This window comes from Saccopteryx bilineata, chromosome 10 (assembly GCF_036850765.1).
Source record: "Saccopteryx bilineata isolate mSacBil1 chromosome 10, mSacBil1_pri_phased_curated, whole genome shotgun sequence".
Classification (NCBI taxonomy): domain Eukaryota; kingdom Metazoa; phylum Chordata; class Mammalia; order Chiroptera; family Emballonuridae; genus Saccopteryx; species Saccopteryx bilineata.
Window position 1 is genome coordinate 14,816,330 of NC_089499.1, and position 26,937 is coordinate 14,843,266.

The 26,937-nt window shown below is 40.5% G+C and overlaps 1 protein-coding gene across 4 annotated transcripts in view; it reads right to left on the bottom strand.

Annotated features, from left to right (window-relative positions):
• GOLGA4 (golgin A4) overlaps positions 1-26,937 on the bottom strand; it is a 97,046-nt gene that overhangs the window by 45,069 nt on the left and 25,040 nt on the right. For 3 of the 4 annotated variants that reach the window (XM_066245684.1, XM_066245686.1, XM_066245688.1), the window contains 8 exons: positions 23,913-24,227; positions 20,966-21,013; positions 18,121-18,177; positions 14,522-14,620; positions 14,043-14,172; positions 12,591-12,778; positions 12,220-12,303; positions 10,023-10,170 (listed from right to left, as the gene is read on the bottom strand). In XM_066245684.1, coding sequence (XP_066101781.1) covers positions 10,023-10,170; positions 12,220-12,303; positions 12,591-12,778; positions 14,043-14,172; positions 14,522-14,620; positions 18,121-18,177; positions 20,966-21,013; positions 23,913-24,227 — 1,069 coding nt within the window. The remainder of the gene's footprint in view (positions 1-10,022; positions 10,171-12,219; positions 12,304-12,590; positions 12,779-14,042; positions 14,173-14,521; positions 14,621-18,120; positions 18,178-20,965; positions 21,014-23,912; positions 24,228-26,937) is intronic. The other variant, XM_066245687.1, reaches the window with a different exon arrangement.

Consider the following 26,937-nt stretch of genomic DNA (forward strand, 5'->3'; position numbering starts at 1 on the left):
ATAAAATAGAAGACTTCTCTTTACCATAGAGATGGACTATAAATAAAACATCAATTATCGAGTGGATTTTTCACTGACATGAGTGTGATATTTTCATTCCGAGTGGTATAAAAAATATGGAACTTCAACCTGGGGCATCTCAGGAAAAAGCGCTTCCGCTGACCAGACTACGGCTTAACAGACAGTGATTTCAGTACAGGAGTCTCACACCTGAAGACAAAAACTATTCTAAAGTACTTTTTAACAACAAATTGCATTTGCACAAAAAAGGGCAAGAAAAAGGCTAAATTCTACAAACAATTGGGACACATAATTTACTTTGCTTAACACTGAAACAAAAATTTCTCTGAGCAATCATGTATCTTTGATATAAAAATAAATCTGATTTATTTATTTTATAGGCCCAAAGCATAAAACTTATGCTTAAGTATGGTCTAAATTTCAAAAGAATGTTAAGTAGCTGAAAAGTTTTTTTTTTAATTCCTATACTAGCTTTACTGGTATTTGCCTGCAAACACCAAGATGATAATCCTTAGATATAAATATATTGGAAAATATAATATTTAAAGAAAAACATAGTTGTTTTATTTAGATATTCCTTTATTATAAATTCTAGTGTCAAGCATAAAGAAATATCTCTTAGCACTAACAAAATATTTCGTTTCCTAATTTCTTAAAAATCAAAGTGGTGATTATGGGGAAGAGATTCTGTAAGAGTGCTTAGTGCTTTGTTCTTTCCTGAAGGTTTAAATGGGAAAGGAGGCCCTGGCCGGTTGGCTCAGCGGTAGAGCGTCAGCCTGGCGTGCGGGAGACCCGGGTTCGATTCCCGGCCAGGGCACATAGGAGAAGCGCCCATTTGCTTCTCCACCTCCCCCTTCCTCTCTGTCTCTCTCTTCCCCTCCCGCAGCCGAGGCTCCATTGGAGCAAGGATGGCCCAGGCGCTGGGGATGGCTCCTTGGCCTCTGCCCCAGGCGCTAGAGTGGCTCTGGTCGCGGCAGAGCGATGCCCCGGAGGGGCGGAGCATCGCCCCCTGGTGGGCAGAGCGTCGCCCCTGGTGGGTGTGCCGGGTGGATCCTGGTCGGGCGCATGTGGGAGTCTGTCTGACTGTCTCTCCCCGTTTCCAGCTTCAGAAAAATACAAAAAAATAAAAATAAAAATAAATAAATAAATGGGAAAGGAAAAAATGGAGAAAGGAATGACAATATTTTTTAATGCTTGAATGTCCTCAGCATCTTTGCATTACTGTTATTATTCAGCATGTAAAATTATATCTTAGCATGCCTGAGCCTTCACAGAAATATCTGAAGTCAGGCTCTGGAGAACCCAATGATACTTTTGATATTCTTCCAGGAAAATAGTTTTAAATGAAAAACTTTTGTCAATTAAGCAAAATAAAACAAAACTGTATACAGTCAATACCAAGTAAATTCTCCTTGTTTTCATTTTTAAAATTCCAGAATCCAGTACAGTATAAAAACATATGTATTGCTCTCACTTTCTCAAAGGAAAAAAACCATGCCACGAAGTTCCTATTTAGATGTGATTTTCCAATAATTAAGTTTTCTAATCACACTCAGTAAACTTTAGAATTTACTCCTGCATTACATTCTAGGTTCGGTGTTTAATCCAATGAAAAAGTTTTGCTAAGTCATTTGATCATCCACCATAATAATTAAATTAGAATAGATCTGGTTCCACAGTTCCTTTCATCTAAATTTAATCTTCTTTCCCACTTTCTGTTACCACGTCAGAGAACCATATAATTTTATACCTAGAGATCTTTTATTCAATGTCCTCATTCAAATGTAAAAACTGAGGCATCAAACTTTTTTCTCAGATGATAAATCAACTTGACTATTTAGGCCTGATGTTAAAACTAAAAAATTATATTTAAGGAACAACCCTTATCTTGCATTATTTTTCAAAACTAAGAATGCTGACACTGATCAAGTTCAGGTGAGCAATAATGTATCCTACTAAACCAAAATTTCTGAGTCATTCAATTACCTATGACTTCTAATTCAACAAAATGTAGCATGTTATACACCTCCGCCAGACATACAAAAGCTCAATTGCTTTCCATTCCCATCCTGCTTTACAAAAATGTTAAGTATAAAAAAAAAAGCATTTAAACACATTGCATATATCCACGTATAGAAAACATATTTCAAACCCATTCTGGATTCTACACTGTACCACAAATGAAGCCACTTCCTTACAGGAAGTCTGTCTCCAATAACGAGTCCCATTTCAATACTGAAGGAGGATACACTGAGAATTTCCTTACTAACCAGAAAAGTCTCACTTTCTGATGTTGCAACCACCAGATACAGTAAAGTGGTGTCCAAAAGGAAACTAGGCTGGGATTTTAATGTGAGTACTAAAGAAGTATGTTCTGAACGGCTACACAATTTATCTTGCAATTTCCAAGGATGGAGAAGTGAGGGGGGAGAACAAAAGCGTGCATGGGCCCAGCTGCCAAGTCTGCCAACATGCAAGAGGGCACGGGAAAGCCACGGTCACAGCACACATCAGCAGGGGGCTAAGCACAACGGCCGCCACATGTTGCAAGAACACACCGTGTTCTTCCAAAGCAAAATTCGATGTATCTCAGGCAATTTTTTTATTTTTAAAAAACTTGTGAAAATATTTCTAGGCAAAAATGTAAGAAACCTTAAGATTGGTCCTCTGCCCAAAGTAAGCGGCGGAGGAGGCCTTTCACTGCTAGCCGCCCTCGCGTCCTACTCCAGCCAGCTTCGCTCACATCGGCGGAAACTGGAAAAAGGACAAACGCTCCCTGTGAGGGTTCAACGAGAAAGGCTGCAACAGCGCGACAGTCCAACCACTCGTTCATCATGTACATACTGATGTCTGCCATCTGCCAAGCATATGCTAGGCACTGGGTGACATAAAGAGAGTTTTTCACACACAAGATAGTTGTAGTAGTAAGGGGGGCGAGAGAGAAAAGAACTGATCCTTGCATAAAGGTAGGAAGAATGTGGCATTTGCTTTTGCCACTTCACACCTGTTCCTGTCCTCATCCTCAACATCCTTACTACCCGAGAAACAAACGCCAGAACTCTGTACCCAGGTATCATTGCGGTTTTAGCGCCCTGTTGCAGAGGACACATTACTATAAAGATAACAAGACCCACTCCCGCTCCAGGGAATAAAAACATGTAGACACGTGGAAAGGCTGCCAGCCCCTCAATGAACTGTTGATCTTCAGAAGCACATTGGACATCAAGAAGTGAATCGGTAAGCTAGGGCCGAAGTCTTTATCCCAGCCTAAAAAGCTGCTAAAATGCATTTGATATTAAACTAAAAATATACAATGAACTAAAAATACAAAATGAATAAAATACAAATTAACAGAAAATGCAATAAAAAGGATTTTTATCAAAACTCCCACCATCAAGGCTCTTGCAAAAGTATAGAGGGGCTGTTTTCAAAATGCAGTCCAAAAGTCCTTGTGACTCTCTGTCAGAGGGCCTGCCTGGTCCTCCCTTTCCCAAACACATCTCCGTGTAAAGAGGGATATTCCTCATACAGCTCAACTAAAGTAACGGATCACAACAGATTAAATGCAAAAACAGACATAAAATCCAACTATCTTCTGTGAAGCCCAACAAAGAGATAAAGCAAAGATGTAAAACAAGGCCACTCTTCATACGAAACTGTTTTGGAAAATACAAGTAATTTTCATAAAAGTATTTAACTAATAATCTAATAGGCTTATAGCTCATTTTAAAGTGAACCGAACAAACATTTTTAAATTTCTGATACAATAAATATCACTACACATACCCTAAATAAACAAAAGCTCTCTGGAATCCTCAGTAAGTTCTAAGAATATAAAGAGGTCTCTAAGACCAAAATATTTGAAAATCACGCCTCTAGACTTTAAATGAAAATAAAGCAATACTACCACCCAGTGGCAAAAACCAGACAGTACAATATTATATATAAACTAGGCCCTTCAGATAATTTAATAAACATCACATTTACAATGGCAATCTACTTTTTAAGCCACTTTCCAAAATACATAACAGGGATCATTCTACTGATCAATTATGCATTTACTTCTTAAAGTATATATATATATATATATATAGGTCTGTCCATAATTTTGTGCACTTTATATATCAACCACACAAATTTATAATTATATATAAAATACCTTTAAAACATCATACTGATCTTGAAAAATATTACACTAAAACTAAGTAAATTTAATTGAATTTAAGGTACGATTCTGTAGCAAAGAAATGTGTTCTGCTCGCTGATGCTTTCCGTTAACAGTGACAGTGCCAAGAATATAAAAGAGTGCAGGGTGACAATGACTAGCAGAATATATGGATGCACAGTTATACTGTAGAAATGTAGCAAGCACCTACAGATACATAACTATTAAATAAACAATCTATAATGAAGGAAAACGTAATTTCATTTAAAATAATAAATTCTTCCATCAGATATTCATTCAGTGCCAAAATATATACATATCACCTACCTAACATGGCAGACTTAAAGTCTACTTTACTTCATACTTTTTTGCCTGAGAAACATGGAATTTTCTTTGTAAAGCTTATCCTAAGTACCCATGATAAGAAAAGAAACAACCCTTACCCCAGTCCTGTTCATACAAGGCTTGGGAAAGGCACCGTGATTCACTTATTGGCATGTGTGGATGCACAAAAATAAGATGTTTTGTGAGACTTAAGACTCCAAGAAAACTTCGTTACATAAATTATCGACAACTAACAAAGCACTTAAATTCACATGTGATTTTTATTTATATAAATACGCATAAATCTTACACATTATTTAAATATATAAACTCTATTTTAAAGGGTCCTTCAAACATCAAATAAACAAGTTCCACCGAATGTCTTTGGTGTATCAAGCCTATACTATACAAACGAATAAAAACCTTATTTCCTGCACAAACACAACATGGCAATAAAAAGGCAAAGAATGTCTAAGCTAATCTAAGTTTTTAAATGCAGCCAGTCATATAAAACACGTAACTCCAGCAAAGACAGGGAGCATGAAAGGGGAACAGAGCTTACAAAAGACAGTGCACTCCAGAAACTTTCCGAATCCCAGCAGAATATTTATTCATTTGCATAATAGTAGAAAAGAACATTTTAAAGGCGGGGTGGGAGTTAACACTGTGGTGTGAGTTCTGTTTTTATACCAGCTTTTTAAAAAAAGACTATAAAGTCTATGGGTAAGAATTTACCCTGAGAAAAAATTCCAATATGAAATAGGCTGCATCACAAAGTTGTTCCAATATTATTCAGAATAGCAGAAATATAAAATAATCTAGACATTGATCAACAGGGAAGTGGTTAAGTAAATGATAGACATGCATTCTGACACAGCCATTAAAATGTTAGTACTTAAGCAACATGTAAAAGTACTCTTATTATAATGCTAAATGGAGAAAAAAGGAGCATACAAAATTGTGTCTACAATGAGGTAAGGTATTATTTACAATAATAGAAAAATAAGCATTAGAAAAGAGACTAGATGGAAGTGCACTGACACAACAGTGATGTGCTTTCATTTTCTCTAGTTTCCATTTTTCTTTGTATATACTTCACTAATAATTAGCCAGCTTACCCCTATGTCCTACCCTGGTTGAAACACACACACACACACAACAGCCAAGACCTAGTGTGAATATTAGTAGCACTGATGCTGAGTTGAAGAGAAAATATTCTAGACAATTAGTAATAATACCTAGCACTTATAAAATATAGCATTATTCACTTAAGTTAAATCACCAGACTTCTCCAAGTTTAAAAATCTGGTTACTTAAAGATATGACTATCTGTTCTTATGTAACACCTAGAAAGGAATACTATCAACAGTTGTAGGAAAATGCTTATAACAAATACATTCATTCTGTTTTTTAATCTGATAAGTAATTTTAACAAGAGTGATGGAGTATCTTACTTCAAACACATGTCTAACAATTAATTCCACTAGAAAGTACAGTAAGTACTACAAATTGATGTTGCATTCTAAAGTAGGCATGTCACCATGTTCACAGAGTCTCAGTATTTTATGATAAAGTTGTTCTTTTAAAAATAAACATTGAAATTTCCTTTGTCCTCCAACATATGAGAGGCATCAGAGTTTTTCTAGAAAAACTACGAAGAGCAGTGCATCAGACTGTTTTCCATGAAAAGTAGTGGGGAATGTAGCTGAACCAGTTCTGACCTCCAGAATCAGCAAGCCAAAGAAATTAGTTATTTGTCCACTAATATCTACATGTCAAAAATTAATAAATATATCACAGTTAAACTTCTTACAGTTGAAAATGCATTAGGACAGTTTGTATCCTTTGTAATTATTTTATGTAGACACATTTAGTTCCAAAATTCCTAACAATGCAAACTTTAATGATATTAATGTTTCCTGTACATGGCCAGCTCTCATGTATTTAGCCTTTGAAGTTTAACTCTAAGAGAAAGACAAATATTTAATAGAGCAACTGAATTCTCCAAGAACCAGACGATGTTCACAAACTATTTATGGAAAATCTACTTCCTTTCAAAGATCTTTACTACTACTAAGTTGGAATTTTTATGTCAATTGACATCCATTTTATATTTGAACCATCTAAGAATCATTCTATATTTGAACAGCTCGGTTCAGACTCAAGTAGGACCTAGGGTGAAATGCATTTGGGGTATAAAACCACTTGTCATAATAGACTTAAAAGGGAGTATCTTCAATGTGGAATCAGTCTGTTACTTTCTATTACAGTCCTCAATAATTATGACTAGAAATAAAATTTAAGTATCTATAAAAGCACTCATAATTATTATCCAAAGACTTTCCAAAGTGAATGTATATTAAATAAATTTAAATCTTAATTTTAAGTATCTATTCATTTTTAATATTTTAACAGTACTATTAACAAAATAGTTTCTCAACTGATAGGCTAGCAATTATTTACAAAAATATAATTTTATAAAAATTATATTTAAAGACAATATAGCTGTGTTTTGGAGACACAAGAGAAAGAAGGCAGTATTATTAAAGAGTTGACTAGAACAGTTATCTGGGAAACTTTTATCCTCCATGTGAATTAACTATGTATTTTGTTTACCTTTTCATCATTTACTCCTTTCTATCTGATATTTATTCCTGGGTTTCTAGCTCCTGACAAGATACATCCCAATTTTACAGAAAATTGAATCCTTTAATTGGCACTATTTTCTCTTGACTGGCGACATTAGTCAACAAAAGCAGTTCTAAAAACAGAAGGCTTGGTGAGAAGCTGAGACTGCACGTTCGTCTCACCGACTGCTGTCCACTGGGAGGGAACCTGTAACAACGCCTCACAGCCCTCAACCTGCTTCAAGTAAGTCTTCAGAGATTGTATTCTGAGAGCCGCTGTCTATTCATTTTCTCTAAAGGAAAATTCTCTTAGGTTTACTGGGAATAAATTCTTTCATTAACTTCACCAGCCACTTACCAATGAAATTTAAGGAGATGGGGAGATACTTATGAACGAACATGGAGTCAACTAACTCCCTCTCTCATCCAGACCCATTCCCCTCCTTAAACCTCACAATCTGGTTCCTACACTTCTGAAAATGCACCCTGGGAATCAAATCCTCACCAAATTCAAAGACCGTTTTAAAGTCTTCATTCCATCTCCCCCACTTTGGGAATGCCTTGGATTTCTCTCCAAACGTAGAACTTTCCACGATTCCTTTGACTTCTTGCGTAACTTTTTTCAGGGATTTGTCTCTGCCTAACTCAAGATCTCTCTGATTGAGAGCACAGACTCTGGATTCAAGTACTGACTATACGCCTACTCTCTGTGTGGATGTAGGCAAGTTACTTAACTTCCATGTTTCTAATTTGTAAAGAGGAGAATAATAGAACCTGCTTCATAGGAGTTGTGAGGGTTAAACAGAGGCACACACGCAGTACAAATGAAGCATTTACCGCTGAGCCCCGTGTAAATAGCTACGTGCTGGCCCTCAGGAGGACGAGCAGCCGCAGTGGGGACATGCTGCCGCTGCCCCTGCTCTTACTGCAACTGTAACACTCAATCTTCTGGAGAAATCAGCCTCTCCCATAGACTGAACCACAGGCTTCAACCTTAGGCAAATGACTCCTGAAAGATGCTCCATTTTCCTCCAAATTCCTGCAAGTCAATTCCACTGGAAAACTCATGACTGGCTCTGATTCCAAACATTTCATAAGCAAACTCATCATTTCAATCCATTGGTCAGCCTCGCCATTTAGAGTCCCTATTCTGACTCACACCATTCATTCAGTCTCCTAAGCTAAAAACCCTGGAGCCATCTTTGATCCCCGTTCCTTCTGCCCCTCGAGCTGACCTGAGGAGACACCAAAGACCACACGCTGCTCTCTTCCCCTCCCAGATCCACAATCCCGGCCAAGGTGCCAAAGCCGTCAGCGCTTCAAACCTGGACTTCTGCCTCTGCTTCGAAGTTTGACTTCCCTCTCTTTTCTCTGTAAAACCCTAGTTTCCATCCATTACGCTTTCCTACTACAGTACTGGTCTCCTTTCGCCTTGTGCGCCAAGGCCAAACTCAGCTACTCATCTTTGAAGATTTCAACAGTCGGTTCCTTCACAATCCAGCTTTGTTCCCCATTCAGCCAGAACGGTTTACAGTTGACTCACAACCACTATGGTCACTGTGCCTGCTTGGGGCTTGTCATGTCTGAAATGTGTGCTGCCCCACCACTGTTTCGTCCCATTCTGTTCACTGGAGGCCCAACTCAAAACTCACATTGTCACTAAGCTGACGGCACCAGTTCATTCCGCCATCTCCTCTTAGTAACACCTCTCCTTCCTCTCTTAGCATTATTCGGTACAGTACCCGCTGAATACTATGTTGGCCTCTATACCTTATAGGCTAGCATTTATTGTGTCAAAACATAATGCTGTTGTTATGTATAACACTGAATTATTCATTACTCCTTTAAAAAACAAACTTCCCTGACCTGTGTTGGGCAGTGGATAGAGCGTTGACCTGGAACGCTGAGGTCACCAGTTTGAAACCCCAGGCTTGCCCAGTCAAAGACACATACAACTACAAGCTGATGCTTCCTGCTCCTCTCCTACGGTCTCTCCCCACGTTTGTCTCTCTAAGAATCAATAAATAAAATCTTTTAAAAATAAACAAAAAGGCCCTGGCCAGTTGGCTCAGTGGTAGAGCATCGGCCTGGTGTGCAGGAGTCCCGGGTTCAATTCTCGGCCAGGGCACAAAGGAGAGGCGCCCATCTGCTTCTCCACCCCTCCCCCTCTCCTTCCTCTCTGTCTCTCTCTTCCCCTCCCGCAGCCAAGGCTCCATTGGAGCAAAGTTGGCCCAAGCGCTGAGGATGGCTCCATGGTCTCTGCCTCAGACGCTAGAATGGCTCTGGTTGCAACAGAGCAATGGCCCAGATGGGCAGAGCATCACCCCGTGGTGGGCATGCCGGGTGGATCCCGGTTGGGTGCATGCGGGAGTCTGTCTGACTGCCTCCCCGTTTCCAACGTCAGGAAAAAAATAATAAATAAGTAAATAAACAAATAAAAAGCAGACTATACCGTATACTTTGTTTACCCCAGAGCATCTATAAGGTAGCAGTTATTTATACGTACTATGCTGTGCCTATTTGAGGAGTTCCCAAATTGTAAACCTGCATTTTGATGATCTTAGGCAGTGGTCAGCAAACATCCTCTGTAAAGGGCCAGATAGTACAAATTTCAGCCTCTGCAGGCCACATACGGTCTCTGTCACGTACTCTTTTTCTTTTGTCCAACTATTTGAAAATGTAAAAATCTTTACTGGCTGAGAGCCCTATGTAAATAAGCCACAGTTCACAGCACCTGCCTCCCTAAGGAACAGTTCAGTGTCGTACTGAGTCTCTACAGTTAGGCATTTCTATCAGTGTTAAACTAATTGTTCTAAATGTTGGCTGATCAAGTGCCCTATGACTTTTGAGCTTTAACATAAAATGAGTAACACCTGAGTTCTTACCAGCTCTTTCAGACTTTTCTTTCTGTTCCCGCAGCTCCTCTCCCTGGGTAGTCATCTGTTTGATGCGACTACGAAGTTGAGCAATTTCTTCTTCCTTCATCTCCAGGGTTTCATGCATCTGCCGTTTTGTTTCTGCTATTACCATTCCCTAAACAGAAGCACAGACTCTAAAGTGTTTGCATAACAGAACTACATCACCAATAGCACGTATCAAAACTTACTTTAAATGGTAGAAAACAAAGTATTTCCTAAGAAATACAGCAGAAGAATTTTTTCATTAATTCACAAACTGAAGTCTGTGGATTTCAGTATATACTCTACTATCTACTATAATAACCTTGGTTACCTGGCTTTTCAGGGTATTTATGATATAAAAAATTATTTTAATAGAAGTTTTATCTTTTAAGTACTAAAAACATATTTTAGTTTAGAAATTTATTTTATCTTTCTGTGAATGTTTGCAATAATTTTCCCTATCTTAGTAAACAGTTTATAATGAACAAATTCCAGCCTTTTGTATCTGGTTCAGAGCCATCATGCACTATAATTATGAGCCTGTGTCGTAACATGGAGAGAGCCTCCGGGCTGCTGAGAGTGTCAAGTTACTGCCGCCACACTAGATGGACCAAGACTGTGGTACCAATCTACCTGATTCTTCTCTTTCCTCTTGTGACAGTCTATGGTCCCACCATAATCCTTACTATGTCAGTGAGGCACCTCCATCCCTCCAATCGCTATTGTCTTCCCACTCTTGAATAATCTACACAAGAAATGAAGATTGTAATGGACAAAAAATGAGGTGGTTCAAGTTGTCCTTGAAAAATAAGATTTTGTGACAGCAATCTTATGGTCTTAAGATTATTACCTTACGTCCATGGTTTGTAAACCCCTGCTTTAAGGCATGACTCTTCCAGATGGCTAATATTAATATTAAACGGACAGATAAAAAACAAGTAAGTGGGCCGTTATTATATAAGATTTCAAGACAAAATCGTGGGCCTTCAGTTTCTTCAAAAACCAAATCACAACAGAAAACGAAGGAGAAAGTGAAAGAGGGCAGTGAAACCTATAGATTAAAAGAAGTTTTTATAGTCATAGCAATCCATCACAATAAAAGAATCTTATTTGAATCCTGATTCATAAAAATGGAAAAATATTGTAGGGAAAATATGAACTAATGAGATAGTTGATCATATTAAGGAATTATTAAATTTTTTATGTGATCATGATTATGTGGATATATTTTTATAAAAAACGGAGTCCTTTATTTTAAAGATACATTAAAATACATATGGATAAAATAAGATTTCCTGAATCTGATCTAAAGGGTTGAGGACAATGGGGTTGGGAATGAACAAATGAAATAAGATTAGTGAGGAGACATACTGTGGAAGCTGAGTTGAGTTCATAAGGATTCATATCATTGATCTTTCTACTTTGTGAATGTTTTAAGTTTTTCATAATAAAAAGTATTTTTTTAAGAGGGCCTTCATGCAGTCTATAAAGTAGAATCTAGGAAAATGATATTGTAGGATGAAAAGACTGTCAATACATTTCAACGGAACAGTTCTGACACATGCTCTTAATTACGTGGCTACTTAAAATACTGTAACTATCAAGCAGCATATTAAAGAAGGTGGTGAATGGTGTGGAACTGACTGGGAGCTGCTTTTGAAAAAGGACCCAAGAACTAGGGGCTGAAAGCGTTAGGTCAAAACTATCTGTGAACTTTTCAGTTGTCTTTGCTGCCACAGCTACAGCTGCGGCTCCAACTCTAAACTACCAATCTCAGTCTGTTTATGCTCTTTATACATTCCCATTTCTTTATTTTTCAGGCAATTTATCTGAAAGATTTTCTGTTTCCATTATATGTGAAAGACAATTTACATTTCGCAGTGCCTTAACTCTGAATAACTTTTCTCTGAAACATGTTATGTACTATAAACAGATATCCTTTGCAACAGTTATTCTAATCTATAAATCAAAATATTGACTGGGATCCAGAAATCACAGAGAATCAGCTTCATATGATATAAAACTAATGCTAACAGTTATATAAATCTAGAAATTAAAACAAAAAGATTTATCATGGAAGCAGCTGCAATTTTGGAAAGCAGACGTCTGAATGCTTCCAATTGCTTCCAAAAGCGAATTTGGGGCCCCCTGCCAAATTTTAGTATCATAAGTATTGTGTTACCTTATCTTGTTCAAGTTGTTCAATTAAGTTCTTTGCATCACGTAACTGAGTGATAAGTTTAGTCTTCTCAGCCATATGAAGCTCCTAAAAATTTTAAAAATTTTAAAAATTCATTTCCATCTCTAATAAAGCTTCTCCTTATATGAGAACTCTAAACATTTTATCTAGTTTGGACACTTCTCATAGTCTAGAAGAAAAGTACACAGGATGTCTCAAAAGTCTGGAAGATGCCACGAAGCCCAGGGCACGTGGGTGCCCTCGCCAGGCCGTCGCGGAGGAAGGGAAGGCTCTGCAGAGGCGGTGCGGGCCACGCTGGGGCCTGTGCATCTAGCTGTACGGGGCTGCTCACAGCAAACGCAGCTGCTCTTTACCTTCCTCTTCTCCAGCTCCTGGAGTCTCTCGTCCAGCTGCTCCTGCAGGGCTTCCTTCTCGCTGGTCAAGAGCGCACACTGTTCCTTATGGGACTGGATTGTCTCCTTACAACGCTGCAGCAGGTTCTCCTGACGCTTAACTCTTTGCTGAAGTATTTCCAGTGTTTTAGCAGAAGATCCATCTGCAACTACGAACAACAAAGCAGCGCAAGCAGGGGCAGTCAGTAAGAATAAAAGGGCTCCCCGGGAATAGTTACTTCTGTTCGTACACAGGGCTGTATTCTCATTCCAACACAGCGCTGCACTGAGCCAGATCGGCAAGAGCAGGCACACTTCCTGGATCTTAGCTCCTTCCCAGAAAGACTAAGAAAGTATTCCCTCCCAGGTATTCCAATCTCTTCCGGAAAAGAGTTCTGGTAAGTACGCCTTTCTCCATCTTTTTTTTTTTTTTTTCTTTGTACTTTTTTTTAAGCTGGAAATGGGAAGAGACAGACAGACTCCCGCATGCGCCCGACCAGGATCCACCCGGCACGCCCACCAGGGGCGACACTCTGCCCCTCGGGGGCGTGGCTCTGCCACTACAAGAGCCACTCTAGCGCCTGGGGCAGAGGCCAAGGAGCCATCCCCAGCGCCCGGGCCATCTTTGCTCCAATGGAGCCTCGATGCGGGAGGGGAAGAGAGAGACAGAGAGGAAGGAGGGGGTGGGGGTGGAGAAGCAAATGGGCGCTTCTCCTATGTGCCCTGGCCGGGAATCGAACCCAGGTCCCCCGCACGCCAGGCCAACGCTCTACCGCTGAGCCAACCGGCCAGGGCCTTTTCTCCATTTTTAAATTTATGAGTGAAGTTTTCACACCTCAGGGAATTTCAGGGCCCTCTGGGTCGGTTACTCAGACAGCTGCTCAGCACTTTACTATAGCTCTGCTAGACCAAAAGTTTACCATGAATCTCTTGGAAACCAAGAGCTGGTAAATAAAGAGTGGAAAATTCATTGACTGTGAACCTCAAAGAGTAGGTAGCGAGGACTACAAATGTATTTTAAGAAAAGATTTAACTACTCTTGTTCAGTTGGGTAGCATATAATAGGGCAAATACAGATGCTTTGAATGAGAAATATGTAAGTAACATTACTTAAAAACGTGTGAACATTATAAACAGCATATTCATTAATCTCGAGTGGAACTAACCTGTTTATATGAAATAGTGTGGTGCTACTACTTATAGACTTTCAAGTCTTAAAACACTTCCTTTCTCCTGAATAACAACAACAAAGAACCCCCCAAAAAATCCAAAAGAACAAGCAAACCAAAGAACACAACCTCTTGTATCTTTCTGGCAATGTTAGGATCAAGGTCACTTTGCCTCCACCGCGGCCCACGTCTACTAGCTCCCATACTAGGATCTCTCGGCATCCTCCCGATTTGTGTATTAACGCTCTGACCACATGAAGCCTACCTACTGTCTCTGCATCACCCTCTGTGCCCTCGCCAGTGTCGCCTTCAGTCTGTGGCTCCATCTGAGGGAGTGGCTTCGGTAAGTCAACATTCATCGGGCCATTCCGTAACCGCTGTTTCAGCAGAGAAACCTTAAAAAAATGTGCTCGTTAGGAAAAAAAAAAATGATTCAAAAGAAAATATGGCAGTAGTACTTTCTTTAAAACAGAAAGACTATAGTAAATGATATCCTTTTTGCTATATTGAGGGAAAAAATTAAAATAAAAAGTTTATTCGCAATGCTGCCGATTTTTATGTTATTTTCAGTTATATCACAGTTAGCCAAAAGACAGTAAATCAACAATTATTCTTACAATTAATTGAGGAAAAGCAAAGGGTTTTGAAAACATGCCATTTTTAAAAACATCTGGAGCCTAGCACATATCCCATCAAAATCCCTTTATTTCTCTTTATCCAAAAATCCCAGTTTTAATCTTTTACCTGAGTCTGGAGAACACTGATATACTGATCTTTCTCCTCCAAAGACGCATCGAACTCCTCCTGGAGATGTTTCTTGGCTTGCTGGTCCATCTGGAGCTCCTGGCACATAAAGAAGTTTATAGGTAGTTTTCAGCATAAAACAAAAAACAGAGACTTGAAATTTTCAAAACTTAAAAACATAATCAATCTGGATTTGCATTCCTCTTAAGATAAGGTATTAGGAACAATAATTTTAAAATAATTAACATTTAAAATATTTGTATTTACACCAGCAAATAATTTTGATCCTTAAAGAATATAAGATCCAAGAAGTATATTTTATAGCTATGACTGCTGAAATGAGAAAAAAAAATTACTTAAGGTAAAAATAAAACTATGTCCTACTATAAGACAATCTCACTACTATCGTATATCCATTTGATATAATATTAAATTGTACTGTGCCAAAGAGATCACCAATAAAGCATTCCTCCTCCCAATACATGAAACTGTTCAACACCAAAATCAGAAGCTTCCTCACCTATATAATAAAAGGGTTCAACTAGTTCATCACTAAACAGTAACATTTCAAGTTTCTGAAATGGCTCAAAATGCTGCTTTCCAGGTCATTAATGAGCCTCCCTAACCACACCAATGATCTTTGTGCGACAGCAGTCCCCAGTGACGGCCTCTCAACGCCCCGCTGCCCTTGCCGAGTCCACAGCACCGGCCCCACGAGCCTCCCTAACACACCAATGATCTTTACCTGTGTGACAGCAGTCCCCAGTGACGGCCTCTCAACGCCCTGCTGCCCCCAGCCTCCTGCCCCCAGCCTCCGGGTGCCTGTCGCACTCCTGCTCCTAGGTTCCCGCTGCCCAGCCTCCGGGTGCCTGTCCGCACTCCCGCTCCTGGGCTCCCTGCTGCCCCCAGCCTCCGGGCACCTGTCCGCACTCCAGCTCCTAGGTTCCCGCTGCCCTTGCTGAGTCCACAGCACCGGCCCCACTGGGCTCAGGCCTGTGTCCTTCCTGCTTCTCCCTCACACTCACCCCACAGCATGCTACCGACTAACTTCTAGAGCATTTCAGATAGCCCACCAAAACACCTCTATTTTTCTGGGGTTCCTACTTTTCTAACCTCAAGTCTTCCTCTGACTTGATCCCTCCCTCACACATTAGCTAGAAAATTTTCCTTCAATGGTATTTTCAAGGACTTATAAGCAATGACTTCTTACATTGTTTCAAATTTACCAATTCTCAAAACACGGCGGCACTCACTGTCCTATTCTTCCTCCACACCCACATGCCCAAGATCTCTAAGCACATTATTTACTGTTATTTCCCACTAGACTCCCGGCTTGACTTCCTCCCACAGCCGTCTCCTAATGCTGGTCTTCCAGAATGAAGTGTTCACGGATCCGGTGAATACAACACAGATGTCAATGTAGAGGGTTTTTCTTAGATCCGAATCTTTCATTTAAATAGCTATACTTTATTCTGAGACTATATCCTTCCTAACTTTTTGTTATTAAATAAAACTTCCTTTCATGAAATAATGACAACAGAAGAATCTGGTTCCTTATTCTTGATGTCCACACTCGAAATACAATAGAAGCAACCCTATGACAATTCTTCTGGTCCCCTCCATTTCCGGAAGGAACTGGAGATCATTTTTCAGTCCGTGAACTCCGCAGGGCCAGCACATGGACTTCTTACCACAGATTCTGGCTGGGTATGCCTTTTAGCCAAGTCTCCCTCAGTTTTCTAAGTCCCTCCATGCCTGCAGCTAAGTACATAAGTGTGCCTGGAGCCTGCTGGCAAAGCGGGCCCTTTCTCTGTCCCCACTGATAGGGCTAAGAATACGAGTACTATAATTACAATTAGAGAAAGAACAAATAGGAGGCCTGAATTTACTAAGAGCCAGCAATGAGAGCTAGCAAAGTTCTAAAAGCACCTTGCTTCTGGTAATATACTGTGATTGAGAAGCAACGAAACCAGAACACCTCTGCTCTAGACTTCACATTTCTAGTTTGACTTGGAAGACAGAATCACAGTAGTGCTAGGACTCAGAAAAGCATGCGTGAGGATCAGGGGTTGTGCAGTGGGGGGGGGGGGAATATGAGAATAATATAGGGCATCTTCTTTGGGGGGGAAACATTACATACACCACAAGGGTTAACAGGGAAAGAATATATATGTAGTGGCTTGTAATCTAACAGTATAGATATGAAAAAAGATTTTTAAAATGCTGAAAGAATAGGAATAGCATATAAAAATATATTTAACTAATTTCAGTAATCATACTCAGTGGTGGTGGTATTAGTATTGCTATTCCAAGACCGTTGTTTTATATGTTAGGACAAGGCAAATGAGTCATTTTGGATTTTGTCATTTATCAGCAAATTCTTCAATAGATGAACAATAAAGAAAACAAAGGGATGCAGGGATGTGTAGATTTAATGAGACTTAAAAGATTTATCAAGAATGTGATTCCATTGATAAGACCGTAGTGTCTGGAGGCACACGTAGGAAGTACAATAAAAGGCAGGATAGCCCGTACTTTTGGAGAAAGGAGGACGCTGTGATGACCCGGGCTGGGAAACAGAGAGGGCCCTGGAGTGGCTGACAATATTCTATTTCTTGACCTTGGTGGTGATTACAATGGTGTTCACCATATATATATAAACTGTATATTTCTGGGAATGATTTCCTTTTTTTAGCAAGAGAGAGAAACAGACAAGGACAGACAGGAAGGGTGAGATGAGAAGCATCAACTTAAGAGTTGCGGCATTTTAGTTGTTCATTGATTGCTTTCTCATATGTGCCCTGACCAGGGGGCTCCAGCTGAGCCAGTGACCCCTTGTTCAAGCCAGCAACCTTTGGGCTCAAGCCAGCAACCACAGCGTCATGTCTGTGATCCCACACTCAAGCCAGCGAGCCTGCACTCAAGCCGACAAGCTTGGGGTTTTGAAACTTGGTCCCCAGCATCCCAGGTCGATGCTCTATCCATTGTGTCAACACCTGGCCAGGCTGGGCATGATTCTCTGTATCTGTTTTATTTCATAATTAAAAGTTTTTTAAATGTTCATGATAAGTGATACTACAGAGACACTGAATGCTACGCTCCAACCACTATAAGCCAATATCCTCCGTCCTTCTCAAGACCGGACAGAAGCAGAAATTAGTAAACCATTGTTTCAATTAACAAATATGTGCCTGAATTCTAATACGTCACTGTAAATATTAACCTCTAAAATAACAATGAACAAAATTTTTATTTTATTTTACCAAAAGAGATTGTTGGTTAAGAAAAACAAAAAGAAGCCTGAAATAGCAAGCAGAAGGGACAGTTTGTCTTGGAAGTTGCCATTCACTGCTCATGTAGGCAAATTATATTCTACTGTAAAGTAAGACATTTCAATTTCACTAACTCCACCAAACAATACGTATCTGAGGAAAAATACAAATCACAATACTTTATCTCTGGTCTTGTAGGCTCAGCTGATAAGTTATTGCCATAACTACTGAAGTCCATATGAAACTATCCCAGCATGTACAATAGTTCTGATAAAAAAAACAAGAGATTTAATTACTGTTCTCAAAGTACTAATCACTACAACGTACCTCTCTTAATTCTGCAACTCTTCGAAGTGCTTTATCCTGGCTCTGACTTAATATACCCTTTAATTAAAAATAAAAATAAAGTTGGGTCAGACAACTGCATGACATAGCAAATAAAAAATAATTATTTTTACAATATTAACAACTGTTTATCCAAAAACAATGTGAAGATGGAGAACAGGAATGAAAAGGTTAAGGATACAGGCATGCTGAAATTTGTTACAAGTTCCAGCATGACGTTACAGAACTGTCCTGTATCCCGACTACGGGACTGGCTACACACATCACATGTAACCAAACAAAAGTCAACTCTACTGAACGTTCATTTTAAAAATATAAAATTGTTTAAGCTAAATCAAATTCCAAATGCAATTTATTTCACTGTACTCTAAAAGTGTGAAACAGGTCAATTACTGGCCGGTTCAAAAGGTTTTTTGTGATTAAAAAACAAAGCAGTCCTTTTCTACATTAAAAAAAAAAATGTCCAGGAGAAAACTACAAAAAAAAAAAAACCCTATAGACTGCTAAATTAGTAACCTTACATAAAAACCAAGAAGCTGAAAGAGTAATATTGAAAAATGAAATGATTCATCCTTTCCTTGGGCTGGGGAACACAAAAGACAGGTGCTTTATACTAGTGAGGAAATTAAACCTGAAAAGTTATGGTCTATGGAAACAAAGTAACTGTATATTCTTATACAATATAAATACAGAGATGCAAAGTAATGGAGTAATCTGGAGCTTCACTGGTCTGTGTAGACGGATAACAAAAAACAGGTATGCATGGACAAATCAGGTTGGCGTGGGGTCCAGGGAGAGCATTGGGTTGTATCTGCGGGGTCTTGTGGGTGAATAAAACAGAAACCAAAGTCTTTTCCCCCGAAATCCATGGACACAGGTTTTGTTTGGTATAATGAACAAGTTTGAAATGCAGGAAGATGCAATGCTGAGAACAATGAAAAACTGCAGCGCGTTATTTACGAGCACACGCTCAACAGCCTAATGGCCAGGAAGGGACCCCGGCTCTCCTCCCCACCTCTCCAAGCTGTGCAGTGACCAACAAGTCACTCATCCGCAATGTCCTCACAGGAGAGGTTTCAGGACTACACTATAACGCCTGGCACCCGGTAAGAGCTGAATAAATGTTAGGTGCATAAATAGCACTGGTACAGTATTGGCAGTACTTATAATTTTAATTTTATTGGATCTACTGAAAGGATGTTTAATAAAGAGGTGTCTAGGCATGCAACTATGGTCATGTATAGACAGACACAGAAAAAGGCAAAAATCGCTGAAGTTTATCTCTAACACTTTATATTTGGGACTATGCAACCACAATTCACTATCTCCACTTAGTGGTAGAAATATATACACCTATTGAATAGAAACAAAAATCCATAGACAATTCATAGAGACACAAGCAAGGTACCCACAGAAATTAGGAATAAGATGACCTTTTGAGAATGAACTATGGAATATTAATAATTCAATGAATTAAATCAGAACCACCCCCACTTTGATATAACTCATATTTAAGAAAATATTTTTAAAAACCTAAATACTCTACTTGGTTTTTTTGTTTGTTTGTTTTTGGGGTTTTTTTTACAGAGACAGAGAGAGTCAGAAAGAGGGATAGACAGGGACAGACAGACAGGAACGGAGAGAGATGAGAAGCATCAATCATTAGTTTTTCATTGCGTGTTGCAACACCTTAATTGTTCATTGATTGCTTTCTCATATGTGCCTTGACCGCGGGCCTTCAGCAGACCGAGTAACCCCTTGCTCGAGCCAGCGACCTTGGGCTCAAGCTGGTGAGCTTTTGCTCAAACCAGATGAGCCCTCGCTCCAGCTGGCAACCTTGGGGTCTCAAACCTGGGTCTTCCGCATCCCAGTCTGACGCTCTATCCACTGTGCCACTGCCTGGTCAGGCTAAATACTCTATTTGTAATCATCTAAACCCCATATTTATTACAGACAATTAGAACAACAAATCAGCAATAAATAACTGATGTTGCCATTCTGATTATATTCCATACCAAAGTCAGAAAATTTAATGTTGTACTTAACGAAGATTAATATTTATGGCAGATTAAATATTTTAAAATAGTGTACATGGGAAAATTAACTAATTTTACCAAAACTCATTTTACAAATAACTTTTGGTTATGTAACTAACTTTTGGTTAGTGTCTTTAAATAGCACAAAATGCTAAACCATTTTAAATAACTTATACTGAAAAACTAAAACTATATTTTATAAATAACAGAGCAAAATGATAGCAGCATGTGAAGGGGACCGGACATTTCCCCGTAGCTCTGATGTGTCATAGCTGGTACAACATTTCTGACCAGGGACAGGGCGCACAGTAGGGCTGGGGTGGGCCACCTGGAAGAGCCAAAATAACTTCCTCTCTCCACACTTAATCAAGAGCTTTTCAAGCAATAGCCTCAGGAAACATTAGAGAGGATGTCTGGGTTTGGACACTGGTACAATGGTAAGAAACAGAGGTGTCCTCAAATACTTAAAAAATAGAAGGGCAAGCTCTGAAGGTTGTATGTCTCTTCACCAGTAAAACAAAGGTGCAAGCTGCAGAAACAGGCCTGAAAGAGGTAGCCACGCCTCACAGCCACGCCTCTGAAGCACCCCAGGGATCCCAAACCGAAGGGGCCCTACTCTCTGGGATCCCTCACTCTCTCTTTCCATCAAATCCCTAGAAATGCTAAAGCATGATAAAGATATTAATCATATGGCGAATTATTAAAAGTGAGAACAGAACTATCTTACTGTAAGATCCATTCTAATTTTAAAATGATGTATGAATCAATATCACAGCCAACAAATCACTTACTTGTAGCTTTTTCTTCTCTCTCTGAAGAATCTTATAAGCTGTTACAAGCTAAAATGAAGAAAAAGACACCAGTAACATTAGTCATTCTTAAATAAATACAATTAAGTATTCTAAACTCCACTAAAACATCTTGTTATTAAAGTAAAAAAATAAATAAGAATCCTTTTATATAAGATAATTAAACCTAATTAGATGCATATACAGCTAAACTAAATAACATAGGAGATATATTTCTAAAAAATAAAGGAGCTCCTGGCCGGTTAGCTCAGTGGTAGAGCATCAGCCCGGCATGTGGAAGTCCCAGGTTCAATTCCCAGTCAAGGCACACAGGAGAAGTGACCATCTGCTTCTGTACCCCTCCCCCTTCTCTCTCTCTCTCTTTGTCTATCTCTCTCTCTCTCTCCTCCCCTCCCACAGCCACGGCTTGAGTGGGCTGAACAATTTGGCCCGGGACTCTGAAGATGGCTCCATGGATTCACCTCAGGGCTGAAACAGCTCAGTCACCCAGCAACAGAGCGGTGGCCACAGACAGGCAGAGAGCACTGCCCTGTAAGGCGGCTTGCGGGGGCACCTGCTGGAGTCTGTCTCTGCCTCCCCATCTCGTACCTCACACTTAATAAAAAGATAAAAGGAGAACTCAACTCTATAAAGAAAGACATGAAATCTCCTTTTGACTTCACTTTAGACATGTGCTTCTTTAAATTTCAGCACATATTTCATAGGTGGGAATTAGAACCAACTCGCCTAAGAGCAGAACACAGCTCAGATTGTAGGTAGGTAGGTAGGTCCTCGCAGACCAGCACCACCAGCAACACCATCACCTGGGAGCTTGCTAGAAATAAAAATCCTTGGGCCCCACCCCAAACTAACTGAATGAGGTTCGGGGGAGGAAAAGTAGGGAGACACAGAAAGCATCAACTCCCACATGTGTCTTGACCGGTAATCCCAGGGTTTCAAACCGGTGACCTCAGCAATCTAGGTTGACACTTTATCCACTACGCCACCACAAGTCAGGCCAGAAATGTGTGTTTTAACAAACTCTCCAAGTGATTTTTGCTTGAGCATGGAATTGATCTCTAAAAGTTCCATCTGGTTATAGAATGTGACTATGGCTATATAAAAATCTGACGAAAAGAACTCATAACCAACAGATGAAACTGGGAACTCGAGTCCTGAAGTATTTCACCACTTACCCTAAATAGGATATTTAAACATTCTAGCACAACCTGATGAAACTATGAATTAACAGACCTTTTAAAGCTATAAATTATATAGTATTACTCATCTGCAGGCTAAGCACATGGCTCCAATGAATTATTTAGAGCTCACTTTAGAAGTGCTAGGGGTCCCTGGAGAGAGGCTGCAGCTTTGGGAGGGGGCACGCCCCTATTCTGCGCTTGCCGTTTCCCTCCGAGGGCTGCCCTGCGCCCCTAAATGCCTCCACTGATCCTGCGAGTGAAGAGGCAATGAAAGGCGTGTCAGCAATCAAGATTAAGAATACAAAAACCCACAAACTCTTGCCTAAGACGAGGCCCCCCCCCCTTCTTATTACCTTTGGACCAGACAGGCTAGGAAAGGTAAAGACCAAGTCTCGGGGCTCGTTTCCCTAACGAGCTGCAGAGCTCTCCCCGAGGTAGCTCGGAATAGCAGAAACACCCAGGAAGACACAGAATCAAATCAGGTGCTTCCCCCAACTTCCCCCCACCCCCACCCGCTACCTAGGTAGCAAGTTCCCTATTCTCTACAATTAAGTCTCTGAGTATCTAACCCCTCTTCTACAAAACAGCTCATTGATAGCTACTTCAGAGACCATGCAAAATCAAATGGCACATAAACATAAAATGCATAGTGTCTTACACACTTAAATGCTAATTAAACTGCTGTCCCAGTGTTAAACTTAAAAGCCATGAATAAGTTAGTGAAAATAACACAAATCTAAACAAACAAAAATTAAGACCATTATTAACTTTGATAGGGATAAAAATAAAGATAAAAAGGTTTTTAGAGGAAAAAGTGGCCTGACTCCACAAGCGCCTCAGAGACACACAGCTTTAGTGCCTGTTTACTTCTCTGGGCTCCCACAGGCCGATCCATTTGAGCCTAATAATTCCCTCCTAGTTTGTAAGTATTTTATAGTTTTAAAGAGATGCTTTATATATTTCATCTAGGTGGGTTTTTTGTTCTTTTTGGCTGCAGGGTAAAACTATCCATATTTCAGCCAAAATTGGAAATAGAATTTATGGTTAACTTTACATACTAAACTTGAACTTTATCATTCATTAATTAAAATGAACCACAATGCTGATTTATGAACTGTTAAGACAATGAAGCGTTAGGCATTGTAAAACCAACCGACCGAGCAAGCCATGGGCACCTTGCTCCGGAAAGGTTTCCTGAGAAGGACTGGTTCAGGTGCAGAGCCTGGGGCGGGCAGTGCACTGCCAGCCTGCAGGGCGGGCGCTGTGCTCCTGAGGGGCAGAATGGACAGACGGAGCAGCCTCTACCTCTCTTAGACCAGAGACTGTCTCCTCAAGGGGGTGAGAAGTTACAAGATTCATCCGAGGTCAAGTTTAAATGTAGGTACAGTGAGAGTGAACCAGACTACTTCAACAATAGGGGGTCCATAAGATCGGAGATGCGGCTGGCAGAAGAGGTCATGTTGGAGCCACAGCACTTAGAGCTCTGACGAACGAGGGAGGGATGCGAGGAGGGAAGACAATGAACTCCGCCCTGGTGTCCAGGCAGAAAGGCACACAACATGAGGACCAGAAGGCTAAGAGGCTTGCCACAGGCCTTTACCACCGAGTCTTTAACTACAATAGATACTGTCACTATTACCCACCATTAGTAACCAGCATATCAAGGAATTGACAGTGGGCCACACAGTAACATCAATTAGAGAACAAGCGGGAGAATTTTCCTTCGGGCAGAAAAGCCATGCTCCTACCTCAGAACACTTTCCTTTGTAGCCATTCAACCTCCGCTCCATTCTTCGCAACCACTGAATCAGCTGTTCTTTGCTGAGGCTGTCTAAACTCCCCAGCGAGTCTTCAGCCTCGCTCTCCATATCAGAGGGGGGATCAAAGGTGGCAGCAGAAAAGTCCAGGTCAAGTCGATTCAGGGATTCTCTGGAAGACGTTCGTACCAAAGACTCTTTAGAAGGAGATCGGAATAGAGACTCCTTTATGGGACTTCGAAACAAAGACTCCATGGAAGGCACCCGGAGCTGGAGTTTCTGTGCAAAAGTCTGTGTGTCACCTGACTGTAACAAAATCCAACAGAACATGCGGATTAAAATACACAGTTAGACTCTATTATTCTCTATTCACCAATAATAATCTGTTAAAAGCTCGAACATAGTCAATGAATATTCATTCCCGACATTGAACATAATACATTGTTTTCTGAAAAGTAAGACACCTGGTTATTTCTGAAAAAGTGCTGGACCCAGAATCAGAGGACTGACCCCAGGTCTGTCACCAAGCAGTGGAATGACCTTCACTAAGTCACTTCCTTTCAGTTTGCACATCTGTAAAAAAGAAGGAAGCCACACTCTCCCAGCTGACCTCACAGGTGCACTGTGAGGGTCCGTTCACTAAACTTTAAGATCCTCAGAGGCCGTCTCACCAGTGTACACCCAGTGCCTAAACGGGGGAATACACTGTGTGAAGCTGTGACTGAAAGCAAGTGGACTTTATCCAGAGTCTTTATGGAAGTACCGACTCCTGATGGTTCTTATCAACAAAAGGGGGGAATGGATGGGGGCAGGGGCGTGATAACGTATAGTGAGCCCATTTTGTTCCTGAGAGAATGCCAGGCAGAACTCACTAGTGACAACCAATTCTGCTCTACTTACCATTCTGTCTACTGGGAATAGAAATCAGCATTAAAAAATCATGAAGGACAGGTGAAAAGTCTGAGCTAGAGTCCCTCTGCACAGATCAGTAAGTCTGATGTTAGAAACAGTGATAGCAAGAGCTATTCTCTTAATTAATTTGAATAACACATTAATTTGAATAAAAAACAATGAAAAGCAATATATTTAACAATTCAAAAAACTGTCCCAAGCTGCATTATTCTGTTCAGGTGACAGTAGTCGGTATTTTTAATTGCGTTTTCTTTTTTTTTTTTTCAATTTCAGTTGACATTCAATGTTATTTTATATTAGTTTCAGTCAATATTTAACAGTGTTTCCTAGAAACTCATTCTCATTAGTGCAGCAAGGTCACCGACAACATCTCAACAATGCCAAGAATGAAATGCCCAGGGGAAACTGAGGTTATGTGTATGCAAAGATTACAGGAAAACAAAAAGACTCTCTTTAGTATATAATTTGAAAATCAAACCATGAATTTTCTAGATTAATAATAGTATTCAAGCCCTGGCCAGATGGCTCAGCAGTAGAGCGTCGGCCCAGCGGGTTGATGTCCCGGGTTTGATTCCCGGCCAGGGCATACAGAAGTGCCCATCAGCTTCTCCACCCTTCCTCCTCTCCTTCCTCTCTCTGTCTCTCTCTTCCCCTCCCGCAGCCAAGGGTCCACTGGAGCAAAGTTGGCCCGGGCACTGAAGATGGCTCCACGGCCTCTGCCTCAGGCACTAGAATGGCTCTGGCTGCAACGGAGCAACGTCCCAGATGGGCAGAGCATCACCCCCTAGTGGCATGCCAGGTGGATCCCGGTCGAGCGCATATGGGAGTTTGTCTCTCTGTCTCTCTGCCTCCCCGCTTCTCACTTCAGAAAAATACAAAAATAAATAAATAATAGTATGCAGCAAGGCAGGAACATGAGGGAATAACTTGCTTCACTCCCTTCATAAGTAGAGAGATTTGTCTCAAGTTGCTTGTAACAATAAACACTAGAAACAACTACTGTTACTCACTAGAGGATACATTCTGTAAACTACAATATATGGAAGGAGGTTCAAGACATTCTATTAAACGGAAAAAATAGGTTACTGTGGATTCGTTTTGATTTAAAGTAATTACATATACTTTTAAATTTATAGGTGTGTATACACAAACACCCTTAGAACCAGGTCATGAAGTTAACAGTGACTGGTTCTGAATGGTAAGATTTTAGGTGATTTTTATTTTTATATTTTCCTGGGGTTTTTTCCCCATAATGTATAAGTTTTACCCTTAAGTGGGGGAGATGGAGATGGTCTTGAGGGAAACAAGGAACACTCATTAAGTGGTATGAACCACTTTAATAATGGTCCATTACCAGCTACCTCCAACCCAAGCAAAAAGTACTTTTCAGTTCATACATTCTTCTTATAAATTGCCCTAAGACAAACGGCAATTTGTACCACGGTTGGCTCAGTGTTAGAGCGTCGGCCTGGCATACAGGAGTCCCAGGTTCAATTCCCGGCCAGGGCACACAGGAGAAGTGCCCATCTGCTTCTCCACCCCTCCCCCTCTCCTTCCTCTCTGTCTCTCTCTTCCCCTCCTGCAGCCAAGGCTCCACTGGAGCAAAGTTGGCCCGGGCGCTGAGGATGGCTCTATGGTCTCTGCCTCAGGCGCTAGAATGGCTCTGGTTGCAGCAAAGCAATGCCCAAGATGGGCAGAGCATCGCCTCCTGGTGGGCATGCCGGGTGGATCCCAGTCAGGCACATGCGGGAGTCTGTATGACTGCCTCCTTGTTTCCAACTTCAGAAAAATACAAAAACAAAACAAACAAACAAACAAGTAGAGAAAGCTTGAGAAACAATAGAAATAGTTGTTATTTAAGGGTGAGTCTGGCCCTGGCCAACTTGCTCAGTGGACAGAGCATCAGCCTGGCTTATGGATGTCCTGGGTTCAATTCCTGGTCAGGGCACACAGAAAAAGTGACCATCTGCTTCTCCACCTCCCCCCTCCTCCTTCTCTCCCTCTTCTCCTCCTGCAGCCAGTAGCTCCACTGGTCCCAGCGCTGGCCCCTGGCACTGAGGATAGCTCAGTTGGTCCAGCATCAGCCTCAGGCATTAAAAAATAA